General features: G+C 27.9%; 3 protein-coding genes across 3 annotated transcripts; 1 reads left to right on the forward strand and 2 right to left on the reverse strand.

The window, feature by feature from the left end:
* Positions 1 to 978: 978 nt before the first annotated feature.
* Positions 979 to 3719, reverse strand: Mad (mothers against decapentaplegic homolog 1). The gene is made up of 3 exons (XM_017911718.1): positions 2965 to 3719; positions 1304 to 2615; positions 979 to 1226 (listed from the first exon to the last, which is right to left on the reverse strand). Exons 2-3 carry the CDS (start codon positions 2548 to 2550, stop codon positions 1067 to 1069), a joined length of 1407 nt encoding a protein of 468 aa, XP_017767207.1. The 5' UTR covers positions 2551 to 2615; positions 2965 to 3719; the 3' UTR covers positions 979 to 1066.
* A 350-nt stretch (positions 3720 to 4069) lies between these two features.
* IntS8 (integrator complex subunit 8) lies at positions 4070 to 7942 on the reverse strand. The gene is made up of 12 exons (XM_017911827.1): positions 7768 to 7942; positions 7252 to 7669; positions 6938 to 7175; positions 6618 to 6854; positions 6302 to 6547; positions 5975 to 6224; positions 5482 to 5892; positions 5166 to 5420; positions 4848 to 5100; positions 4665 to 4783; positions 4253 to 4602; positions 4070 to 4189 (listed from the first exon to the last, which is right to left on the reverse strand). The coding sequence occupies exons 1-12, from the start codon at positions 7883 to 7885 to the stop codon at positions 4070 to 4072; spliced, it is 3015 nt and encodes a 1004-aa protein (XP_017767316.1). The 5' UTR covers positions 7886 to 7942.
* Positions 7943 to 8135: 193 nt separating this feature from the next.
* Positions 8136 to 9554, forward strand: LOC108555826 (protein phosphatase 1 regulatory subunit 42). The gene is made up of 6 exons (XM_017911657.1): positions 8136 to 8276; positions 8343 to 8648; positions 8711 to 8945; positions 9015 to 9137; positions 9202 to 9339; positions 9427 to 9554. Exons 1-6 carry the CDS (start codon positions 8136 to 8138, stop codon positions 9552 to 9554), a joined length of 1071 nt encoding a protein of 356 aa, XP_017767146.1.
* The last annotated feature ends 3027 nt before the right edge of the window (positions 9555 to 12581 follow it).

The raw sequence follows: 12581 nt of genomic DNA on the forward strand, positions 1-12581 counted from the left end.
AATTATTTAAATTGCACATAACGCCATATAATAGTATACTTCTTATATATACATAAGCTTCTGTCGAGACCGAAAATTTGTGAACACTTCTGAAAAGTGCAAAGCTAACATATAAGTCTTATATTACTCTCAAATCTGACAAATAGCAAATAGATGACTCTATGTTAGTTGTCACATTAGTTTCTTATAAGGCTACATCCAAAGGCTTACATTACGCGAATGTTAGGGAACGTTGCACAAAAAATATTTTTATATGCATTATCAAAGTTAATATTCCAATATGTCATCAGATACAGTTAACTTTCAAATGTCAACGTGAGATCAGCATCTGATGTCTATATTGAAATATTAATTGCATTATCATTAGTAGAATTGAAATTAATTACACTTAGATTATAGTCTTTATAGTAATAAATTTAAATAGTCTAAAGTTTATTTAGGCATAAATCAGATGCTTTAGAAGCATGCGTATTGTATTCAAAACTGTAAATGTTAAAATGTTATTTAATGTAAACCTGAATCATTCCCGCATACTGATCAATAATCGTCTTTTCTTTAGTTGTAGTTGATTTGTCTTTCAACTAGAGGTTTCAGTATAAGATTCGAAACAATTTAATAAAGCATTCGTGATATAGCATTAGGAAATATTTTCATAACAATTTTCCATATAAAATAAAGTATTAGGTGTAATTGAATATATTTGAAAAATATGATTCTTCATATATATGTAACACATATTTTTGATATTTAACAGCCAAAAAATTGTACAACTTTTATGTGTACATTGTAATTTCTGAAATCTTTATTGAGGATCACTTTTAATAGTTGTGAACTTCTGTAATCCTTTATTTTCATAATCATATTATTAACTTTATTTTGCTCACACGAGAAAAGTCTCATATTGGAACAGCAGTTTCTCATTTATCACTCTCATTATACTTTCATAAATCTCTTAAGATATCTAATTTATTATCGCCCTATGTAATATTAAAAACTGCTCTTGAGTCATCAGGTTTTTCCTATATTTCACTATTTTCTCTCCTTGCTATTAAACATGAAGCACAAATTATGATACAGAACTTATAGCATTATGAGGAGAACCCATTTGTGTTAACACTTTATCCAACCACTGTAAAGGTCCATGTAAGTGTGCTTCAATCCAACAAGGAGTGGATGTAACATCTTGTCTATGATACTCAGCACCCCATCCTTTAACAAATGACATTCTGCAACAAATATATATGTATAAAAATTTATCTATCACCATTTATATTCCTAAATATGAATTATATATAGATTGTACCTTATAGTACACATTTTTGTTAATTCATAAACTGCTTCAAAACCATGATTAACACTTTGTGAAAGTAATTGGGCAAACTCTTGGTTATTAAATATTTTTAATGAACATCCTGGTGGAATCTTGCAAACTGTACTAGGATGAAATCCATGATGATGATTACAATTTCTAGATTGCACAAATATAGCAGAATCAGAAAGACATTCTGCATAAACTTCACCGCCTACATAATATAAATGTACTCCTTTGCCTATATGTCTTCTTGTATTTTCAATAGTAGAATTACGATTTACATTGGACAATTGTCCAAGACAAAAACGATCAGAATTGTTGCTTGGATTGGTAAAGCCATCCACAATAACAGAATGAGAATGACAATGAAAGACTTCACCCACTCTGCAATTTAATTCATAATATGCAATGGAGGCCCAATAAGGTGGTTCCTGGTAACATACTGGAGCTACTTCAGCTGATCCACTTGTATCCATTGCTACTGGATCAGGTGGTGGAGATTGACCAGGTTGTGAACCATCTTCAGGCGGAGAATATGCTGGTGGTGGAGTTTCTGGTAATCCATTTGTACCATATGGACTTTGTGGATTTGGTGATGTTGTACTTCCTGGACTGGGAACAGATCCAACAGAAGACATAGGTGATGTTGGATTTACACCACCAGTGGATCCAGCATTAAATCCACTGGAGGAGTAGGACACATTGTGTGGCATTGTTGGTTCTGCTATTTGTTGAAATGGTAACAATGAATGTCCAGGAGCATATTCTGAATGCCTAGGAACTAATACGGGTGGCAGTACTGGACTTTCCACTCTTTTATAATGGTAAGGATTGATACAAACTTCTTTTTGTTTGGCAGAAAAAGGGTACTGACATAATTCTAATGGTTTTAACTCATGATGTGATTGCAAATCTGGCCATCTCCACACTCTACAATAAATTACATGTGGCAAACCTTTACGATGTGAAACTTGCAATCTACCATCTAAACTTCTTGGAATTGTTACACATTTACTAGGTGTTCCAGGACAACTTAAAGCACGTTCTAGTTCTTCCATTGCACCTTTTCTTTTTTTTAATTTTTTTACTAATGAATCAACTGCTTTTTCCGCCCATTTTTCTTCTTCATCACCCTGTTTCCAACCAAGTAACTTTTTTACAGCAGGACTAGTAAATGAAAACAAACTGTTCAATGAAGACATAGGTCCAGAACTTGATGATCCTTCTTCATCATCCATGTTAAAAATACTGTAATATGTAAACTATACCTATGACTTTTTTATGGTTCCTATTTTGTGACAACCTGTAATTTAATAAAATTCCATCAAATTTTTGTACATTTAAAGTTTTCTAGTGTAGTTTACAGATATATCTTCCACAAATGTACTTTATTTCTAAAATACAAATGTTGTATATTAGTAAGTCATTATGAAATTTTTTAAAATACGCTTAATTTACATTGAAAACATATTAACAATGGTTAAATAAAAAATAAATATTATGTTACATGTGAGGTTAGACATTTTGGAAATCTGATATACAGAACACACGAAACATACAATATAATAATAAGATATTAAATATCACAAATATAAAAAACCTATATAGTAAAAAAGACACTAAATGATTAATAATAAATTACATATACTTACGTAGAACTTGCTTAGCGATCCAGCATTGTTTTTACTACAATCTCCCACTCCTGTTACCACATTCTTGACGCCAACTTCTCGCCATCACAATCAAATAAAAATATCTATGAATTTATCGATTTCCACTTTGACTTTATCGTATTCTTAATGACAACAATTCTACGAACACGATAAATATCTGAGCAACTTTTCTTGTAATACAGTATAGCCACTCACAGCGTACATAATCTTTCTCTCTCTTTTCCTCTTTCACTACGACTTTTCTCTATCTTCCAATCTCTATCTTTTTCACTCCTTTTCGTGGTAGAATCAGAGTATTTGCAATAAGCAATAGTACAGAGAACTTTCAGAATTTTAGGAGGTACTCACAAACTTTATCACGTACTCACCAAAATCAAACAGCTAGAAATTATTGTGATGCAAAAAAATAAATACAACGGAACTGATTCCGTTCATACCTCACATGCAGTTTTAATTACAAATATTTATCATAGAAAGAACGAAACGTCGTATAACAGTATTATGGCGTTGCAAGAACATCATGGCGCCTTGTTTATGAAGACAGTTCTATGAGAACTGTTTTTAACAATGTTTTACACGTTACCTACAATTTGTCAAATTGCTGTATTTCTTATAACCTTCCGTCGAAAATTAACTTTCTTTGCACACTTTGTTTCCAACATATAAACATAATTTATGTATACGTTTACGTACAGCAATAATATGCACCCATCGCACTACGCAACGACAATGTATTCAACGATAAGGGCTGATCGTAGATGACTCACATGAAAAGGATGATATATTAGAAAGTATTAAAAAACTTCTTTATAATATACAAATAAATGTTTATATTTTGAAAAATATTTTTTATGATGTTACTTTAATAAAGTATCGTTTGTAATAAAATTATTTTATCAGTTCCGTATTTCATTAGATCGATTAGAGTAAAAAACAAAAAGCTGTGATTGGTAAGAGTTGAACGCGGTAAAGGAGGGAGATTTGATTGTTTTAATTATTGATTGTAATTGTAAATATAAAAAACATTGTATTTAAATGATACAGAATTATTGTACAAGGATATAAGGTTTTATACACATTTTTATTAATAAACATACTGTTTTGCTAATGCTCTTAAAAATTTTGCTTTTCGAATATTTGCTGCTTCCCTCTGTATTTCTTCATTATTATTGGAATTTAATTCCAATAAACCAATTACTTTGATCTTAAAACATAATTTTATATAAATATATGCATATCTTTAAGTAAATGATATATAATTACTAACCGCTAATTGTTTCCTATGATGTTCACCGCGTTTTGTGTGTAAATTAATTAAATATTCAAGTATTGTAGTATCCCAAATGCAGTGATAATATGCATCCATAGCATCAGCTGGAGCACAACTTTTTTGATCACTAGCAGCCATTTTAAAAGCTAAAGAATAATCTACTTCCTCCAAAAATTGACATAATACAGCAGCTTGAGTATAACATTGTAAATGAGCGCAACATTTAATCATGCGTCTATAAACAAGATCGTCGATCTGTGATCTTGGTACTGGTTGACTAAATAGATCACTAGCTACCATAATAGCTTCTAAATAATACTTTATTGCACTTTCATAATATCCTAGAACTAGAGATATTATATATTTTTCTTTTTTCATTTTAAAATATAATCATTCTTTAAGTACATACCAAAATTAAGGTCTCCCATCAATCTCAACCAAGGAACATTACTTGGATAATATTTCAAAGCTTGTGTTAATAATTGAAACAATAATTCCCCAATGCTTCTGATGTTGTAAGAATTTGCACTGTAAAATGATATCTATGTAGTATTGTAAAATTAAGTAAATTTTATGTTATGTAGAAACTTACTTTGGTACACCAGCAGGCCAAAGGGAAAGATACTGTGTATGTAGTTCAAGACTAGATTCATCTCGTAAAACATTTCGCAAACGCGCTAATAATGAAATAACAACAGTAAGAACCATAGGTTCGCGTAATCTACTAAGTGTACCCCCAATACTAGCAATAACATCTCTTGAAGCACCACCGGTACTTGTTCCACTATTACCACTGTTGCTTCGCTTTTGTGGTTGATCTCTACTTGGTAAAAAGGCAGCCAACACTAAAAACATAGTTTCATATTATATTCCAATGCAGAATTTTCTATATGGCGCTCTTAAAACTAACTCATATCCCATGCTTCTCTTGGGAATTTCCTTCCTCCTTTGTATTTAACAATATCTTGACAAACACTACTAATAGCTGCTGCAAATTCTGAGTAACTCCAACGTTTTTCAAGGCTTGTTAAATAATCCCATTCAGTCATATTTAAAAGAAAAACAGTACAATATTCAATAATTTCTTGCCGTGGAATAACTTGATCTGTTGCTTGTAATGCTCCAAGACATTGTTTACATCTTGTAATTAAACTTTGTGTATCACCTATAAATTTTTGTTTTCAATTACTTTTGTAACAATCAGTTATAAAATCAAATATTCTTACATATATTTGTTGCTGGCCAAGTGTAAAGGCACCTCCAAATTTCAACAAGCAAACATTCCCAGTTCACCAATTTACATAATTTAAATAATAATGTGTTGCCACTTTGTGAATGCTGTTGTACTTCTTTTTCTAATACACTTAGGATTTCAATTGCTCCTTCAAAGTCTTTAGAGATTACTAATTCTCTACTTTTTGCTAGTAATACATATGAATAATCTTGAAGAAAACCTCTAGGAAGTGACATTACAACACTTTGTAATGGAATAGGTAATTCCCAACAACTATTTACATGCCATAAAGGTTTCATTCGATGTTTACCATCTAAATGTATCAATATTTCGTGAATTTCATTAGTATCATATGATTGTATTAATTTTTGTTCTAATGCAAATATTTCTATCCTTGAACTTTCTGAAATTTATAATAAATCATTATTACAATGGCACTTAATAATTAATATTTTGGACTAAATAATTAATATGTCTATACTAACGAGTATATGTTACTAATGGTATACCCCAATCATTTTTCAGTAATAAATCAGGCAATTCAAGGTCTTCAACACTAGCTGATTTTCTAATTTCATCCAGTTCTGCCTCATTAAATAATGCTATATATAAAGGATCACTAAGTATTTTAGAAGCAAACCCATCAATGTTACTTGTATGGACAAGATAAAGAAGATAGCGAGAAATACGTTTATTATCTGTACCATTGACTTGTTCTAAAACGTTTCCAAGAGCCTAAAAAAGTTCTTATATAATATTGAAAATGAAATTATAAGTAAACATAATTTAATATGATAGAGAAATGATCATACCCAAAAGAATACATCAATGCCTTTGCTACCAGCTGCTTGTATTTCTGTTACATAATCACCAAGAATTATATTACCATCTAAAATTTTTCTAACCAAATTTAAACACTGAATTTGAAGTAAAAGATCACGTGCTACTACAATTTTTCGATTAACAGATCCTCCTTGTACATCAAGTTCTAAATTATCTCTATATACTTGTGGAATTTCTCTTGAAATATTATCTGCCTGCAGAATTTGCAATATATTCTGAAATAAATAATCAACATTAATTGTTCTATATAAAAGTCAATTTCTTAAATAATACTTTGATACAAACAGTATATTGATCTTTAATTGATGCTTGCAATTGTTGAGTAAGACTAGAAGTAACTCCTTCTATAGGTACTTCACATGCTAAGCAACAACCATCTAAACATTCTTTTTGAACTTTACAGTAGAGCTTATCTTCTGAATTATTGAAATTATAAAACAATTCTTTGGCTTCTATAATATGACGTTTTGCTTCTTGGTATTCCTCTTTTAACAAATGAAATCTTGCTAAATCATAATGTATCTAAAAATATTGAAATAATCAACAATGCAAAAAATATTATATATCACTTAGTAATAATAATAATAATAAAAAATATATTATACCTGACATTTAAACTCTTCTAAATTTATAGGATACATATTTTCCCAATTTTGTTTAATTTCTGTGCTATCCTCAGATAACATTTGGAAAGTGTCAAAAGATAACATTTTTGGATTTATATCTTTACTTTCAAGAACATTATTTAACACATTTATACTATTAGACACTTGAGCTTCTAATTTTCTAATTATGTCATCTACTATACCAGGTGGTACATATGTTGATTCTTGAATACCTGGGCTGCAATAAAATAAATTCCTTAAAAAGAAATTATAGAAAAAATATTGCAATTAATTATATAGATTTATTATTTTACATATGAAGAAATTGTTGTTTGGATTGTTTGTTATTCAAGGCTCTATAAACGATTGCTCTTATATGCCACCTATGATATAAAACAATTGTAAATAGCACTTGATCAGAAATTGGATGCATTGTAAACTCAGGTATAATTGGTATTTCAACAGTTAAATCTGACGTTATATAAAGAAGATCTTGCAATAATGTTAACTGTATTGGTAATGGTAATTTTTTTTCTAATATATCTAAATCCCATTTTAAATGAGCTGCTACTTTCAACGAAAGTATTTTCAAAGCAAGATTTCTATGAGTCCATTTAACTGCAGTATTAGGTTTTGCATCAGTTGATTCTGCATCAACAATTTTTACTTCATTTTCCTTATGTTCTGAGTTTATTGTCATAAATTTAATTATTAGATCCGTTGCAGAGGGATCTGAAATAATTTTATAAAAGTACAATTAACGTAATGATTTTTGAAATTACTTTGTTGTTTGCATCAAATACAATAGCTAAGGTTAGATTGCTATTTACCGGGAGAAGGTTTAGATAAGTGTTGATTCAATAAAGACGGATTTAATAAAAACTCAAACCAAAGAATTGTATCTGGAGATATTGGTACAGTGCCTGGTCTCAACAAATCCACATCCATTATCGCATTGTTTTTAATTTCACAACATTTAAAACCATAAAAGTCGCAATCCTCATCCTCCACTGTATAAAATGTAGTTTAAAAATGAACATAGATGTCGTTAAAATAAAGTATGGTCGATATAGTTGCCAATGAAGTATATAGATGTCAGGTGTAAAAGGCGCGTCGTTTCAACAAATGTTTGATCAATTACAGATTTCACTGTTCAATTTTTTATACTTACGTTATTATTTGATAAAATTTTACAATTATGGTAAGATTAACTGCTGAATATATTGAGAGAAAATACTCCCAAATGCAATTAAATAAATCACTCAGTAAGAAAGTAAAAAAAGATCAATTACATATCTTAACTCATTTACGTATGAACAATATGTTTATCAGCAGTATTGTAAGTTATTTTTATTAAGATAATAACAATTAGATATAATTTTTATGTATAATCATATTGTTTCAGGGCAATTTTGTCAATTACAAAAATCTTAAAGTAATATATTTACAAAATAACAATATTTCGATAATAGAGAATTTACACTTTGCGTCTAACTTAACGCATTTATACCTACAGCATAATGCAATAAGTAAAATAGAAAATTTAAATTTTCTTGAAAAATTACAAACACTTTATTTAGGATATAATAAAATATTGATAGTGGAGGGCCTTGAATGCTTGAAAAACCTAACAGTTTTACAAATAGAAAATCAAAAATTATCTTTTGGAGAATCATTGTGTTTTGATCCTCGAAGTATACTTACTTTATCTGTAAGTTCGAATCATTATTGCTTTTTTATTGCATATTCTTTTTATGCAATTTTTTCTTTTAGACCTGTTTGAAAGTACTTAATATTTCGGGTAATAAAATTACATCTCTAAAAGGCATTAAGGAATTACGTAAATTAGAAGTTTTAGATGCTACAAACAATTTTATTAACGATATTGATGATCTAACAGAAAGTATAAGTGTCTTGATTTCGTTAACAGACTTATCCTTACAAGGCAATCCAGTAACTCAATATTATAGGTACAAAGAAAACCTTATTGCAAATAATGATACAATAAGTATGTTTATTTATTCGGATTCCTCTTTCTTAGCATTTACATTTGGCTCTAAATGATATTAATTTACAGAATCTTTTGATGGAAAAATGATATCAGATGTCTGTAGATGTTTCATGAAAAGATTTAAGATAAAAAAACATCTTCATCATACCAAAAAATCATTGACTACAGCACTAGATGAAGATATTACAAGTATGGTTCTCAATAATTTTCTCATAATAAACATTATTCTTCAATTAAATTTTGTATATTATAGGTTCATTAAATTTACCACCTGCATTAAAAGAGTCAATATCTAGAGCGATATTTCAACATCCTGATTCAAAATTTCCTACTACAATTTCAACTACAATTAATAAAACGGAATCATACTTGTTTCCATTATGGAAAACAGGTAACTAAATATGCAAAGCTATTTCTACAATTTTCCATATATGTAAAAATATCATTAATAATCAAGTAATATTTTTAATTACACTAGGTTCAAATATTTTACAAAATGGTCATATTGCACCAAGGCCGTTTTGGGGTAATATAATTAAGGCAAGAAATTCTCGTAGTATGCGACCTTTGTTGAATAATGAAGCTATTAAATTGCCACCTATCTGAATCATCTATTAACATATTACTGATGTAATATGGTACATACAAGAAAACCAGTTTTTTGGATTAGAGGTATTCTTCTTGTTTATTAATATTCTTTTTTAGAAAATTATTTATAATTCATTGTATATTTTTCATTTGCGATTAATTTTTTATAATCACGTATTAAATAATTTTTATGTAAATTATTAATTACTGCCTGCATGCTGGAAAGTCGTGTATAAGATAAAAATAAAATCTATGATCAAATAATGCTGAAAAGAAATATATGGCAAATTATTGTAAAAAGCTGGCGGCAAACTAATTACAATTATTTTGTACAACTTTCTAGCACTAAGGCGACATTTATATCATATGTGCATCAACGTAACATTTTCATAGCTAAAATAAAGTACATTGAAAATCATGCGTGTAAAACAATAATTCAATTTAAATATAACAGAACGTGCATAGTTAAACAGTTACGACGTTTTTACACATAAGGTACTATCATATAATTATGTCATAGAACTATAATATTAAGTATATAATATTATAATCATCATGTTATCACTAAATGAACCACAGAAGTATTAAAGTACAAAATACTATTAACTATATTTGTACACTGCTTGAAGATTTATATCTTATCTTTAAAGCTTAACTTTGTATGTTAACTAAAATCCAAAAAGCTCGTGAATTGCATGTAATGAAGAAATCGTTTTTTGTCTACTGCATTGTATGTCACTTTGTAGCAACCTCTTCAAGCAGAGCTAATATAAAATTGTGATAAATATAATTGTACGAATAAACGAATAAATAAGTTTTAAATGACACAGGCATTTATAATACATATTTGTTAGTCACTATAAGCATGGAATGTTAGATACAATAAAAAACAAATATATAAATTATACAATTACATAATGTAAAAGGTACAAGTAGAAAATCAATTTCTTCTTTAACGTAACTTTACTGCCTTTCATAACATTAAAATATAAAGATCAATCTACGAAATTTCTAAAATTGCTCATAAATAAAAAAAATACGAACTAATACAGTGGTTGAGCATATTTGAAGTATAAACTAACACTATAAAATAAAATGAGATTAGTGAATCAATATATTTCATAACATTTAAACAATTAATTAGCTGCCAGCGTATAACAAAATATAACATATAAGATGAAATGCAATTCGCACGTAGACGGTCTATGGTTATCCTTTGTTCTACAAAGATTTTAATATTTCTTCTTCAATATAAAATAATATAATATAATGTAATGAAATACTACTGGTACTATACACCTTTGAAAAAATTCACAATCTTCAGGACAAGACAAAATGAATATAAACAACTACAAAACTAATATGTATGTAAATATTTCTTTGTTTATTACGTATTAAGTAAAAAGTAGAAAAGATTTCTTTATCATTAACATGTGAACATATTGTTTAGTATCATAAAATAAATGCTTTGTGCAAAATGTAAGTGTAATATATACTAATAGTTTTTAAATAATACTTGATAGAACAAAGGTATAAACAAGCCTCCTACAGTGTGATATGCATATTTTAATGTTGCTTCATAATTGCCGCATGTACAATATATATACATATATATATATTATTCATACACAAATATATGAAGCAGCAGTATGTATTAATATTTATAACTTTATATATTTATATAGCTTTATTTTTGCAAAGTATGACTTGCATCTTTATAATTTTACTGTAAATTCAGGTTATCAGCCTTTCCTCCTTCTTAGCAATATTTCTGTGTTGTTCATACAAAAATTAAATAAAATATTAAACAAATAAAATTTTATATGAACTTGTAGTCTTAAAACTACAGAAGTTATAGCTAAATTTAGACATATACGCTGACCAATGCATCATAACTCTTGGTATGAAGTTACATACATATAATTTTTTATCTTAATATTACTAATAAATCTTATTATATTTAAAGTATATAATTCCAGAAAATCTACATAGTTTCCAAATACATATTTTTAAATTATTAAATAAAAGATGTATACAATAGCAATGTTAACAATGTGTATTTTCTCTTTGATTTACATTGCTTGGTAGTAATACTATAACTTATAGGAAACTTTGTAGATTTCAATTTTCTCCATCAATTACTCATAAATGTTTATGTGTACATGTATATATATATATATATTTTTTTTAATGTATATATTAATATTTCATACTTAGAGAACTCTGACTTTGTCACATAATAAACATTATGTAATATTCATTTGAAAAAAAAAAAAGAAAAAAAAAATATGTCAAATAATTAACCTATACAAAAGAATTATTGCAGAAAAGCTATATTTAAATCGTACGAAGCCTTATAAAAAAAATTTTGTGTGTTTCTCACTTAGGTATTATAAGTCTTCCACTGTTACCTTCTATATACTCACTTTTAAGTGACTTGTTTATATCATTATATCCATAAAAATTACATTATACATGTATATTATACTGCTCATATAGTTCAAACGCATATTTATGATATAGTTACATATATTTGACTTGTCAAAACGTTTCTTAAGATGTTTTTAATTGTTTTGCTTTTCATTATATTAGGCTCATAGACAAACTTCTTTTTAAAAAAAATTATAATTGCAACAGAAAATCTGCAAAAGACTTTAAAAAATTAAGCTTATAAATATTTTGTTAGCAATGTTGAATAAGTCTTGGATATTATGTAAACAAATTTTATATAAATGGCTTAATATGCTTATTATATGAGACATCGGCATGAATATTATAATTTTATTCGCTTTAAACCGGTAATGTAAGTTTATAGGGCACTCTGTCATATTTTTATAATTATAAACAAATTACTTTTTGTTTACATACATATATCACTATGTATACATAATATGTATAATATATATTTATGTCTCTGTGTATGTAAATAATACATACTTTGAATATGAACACTGCAATATATGGTACCAGGTACCCTGACTTTTTTCTCTAATAACTTGATTTTTAATCAAGTTCAAGCTCATAGTATTGGGCAACATTTGTTAC

Source organism: Eufriesea mexicana, unplaced genomic scaffold (assembly GCF_001483705.2).
Source record: "Eufriesea mexicana isolate 0111107269 unplaced genomic scaffold, ASM148370v2 scaffold474474858, whole genome shotgun sequence".
Taxonomy (NCBI): Eukaryota; Metazoa; Arthropoda; class Insecta; order Hymenoptera; family Apidae; genus Eufriesea; species Eufriesea mexicana.

What these genes read in the sequence shown, in the direction of transcription:
- Mad (XM_017911718.1), bottom strand. Translation starts at nt 2,550, where the DNA reads ATGGATGATGAAGAAGGATCATCAAGTTCTGGACCTATGTCTTCATTG. An exon ending in ACAAAAATGTGTACTATAAG is followed by an intron (nt 1,227 to 1,303) that starts GTACAATCTATA and finishes TATTTGTTGCAG; the next exon opens with AATGTCATTTGTTAAAGGAT.
- IntS8 (XM_017911827.1), bottom strand. Translation starts at nt 7,885, where the DNA reads ATGGATGTGGATTTGTTGAGACCAGGCACTGTACCAATATCTCCAGAT. An exon ending in AAGAGAAGCATGGGATATGA is followed by an intron (nt 5,101 to 5,165) that starts GTTAGTTTTAAG and finishes CTATGTTTTTAG; the next exon opens with TGTTGGCTGCCTTTTTACCA. An exon ending in GATGGGAGACCTTAATTTTG is followed by an intron (nt 4,603 to 4,664) that starts GTATGTACTTAA and finishes TAATATCTCTAG; the next exon opens with TTCTAGGATATTATGAAAGT.
- LOC108555826 (XM_017911657.1), top strand. Translation starts at nt 8,136, where the DNA reads ATGGTAAGATTAACTGCTGAATATATTGAGAGAAAATACTCCCAAATG. An exon ending in ATATGTTTATCAGCAGTATT is followed by an intron (nt 8,277 to 8,342) that starts GTAAGTTATTTT and finishes ATATTGTTTCAG; the next exon opens with GGCAATTTTGTCAATTACAA. An exon ending in GTTTCCATTATGGAAAACAG is followed by an intron (nt 9,340 to 9,426) that starts GTAACTAAATAT and finishes TAATTACACTAG; the next exon opens with GTTCAAATATTTTACAAAAT.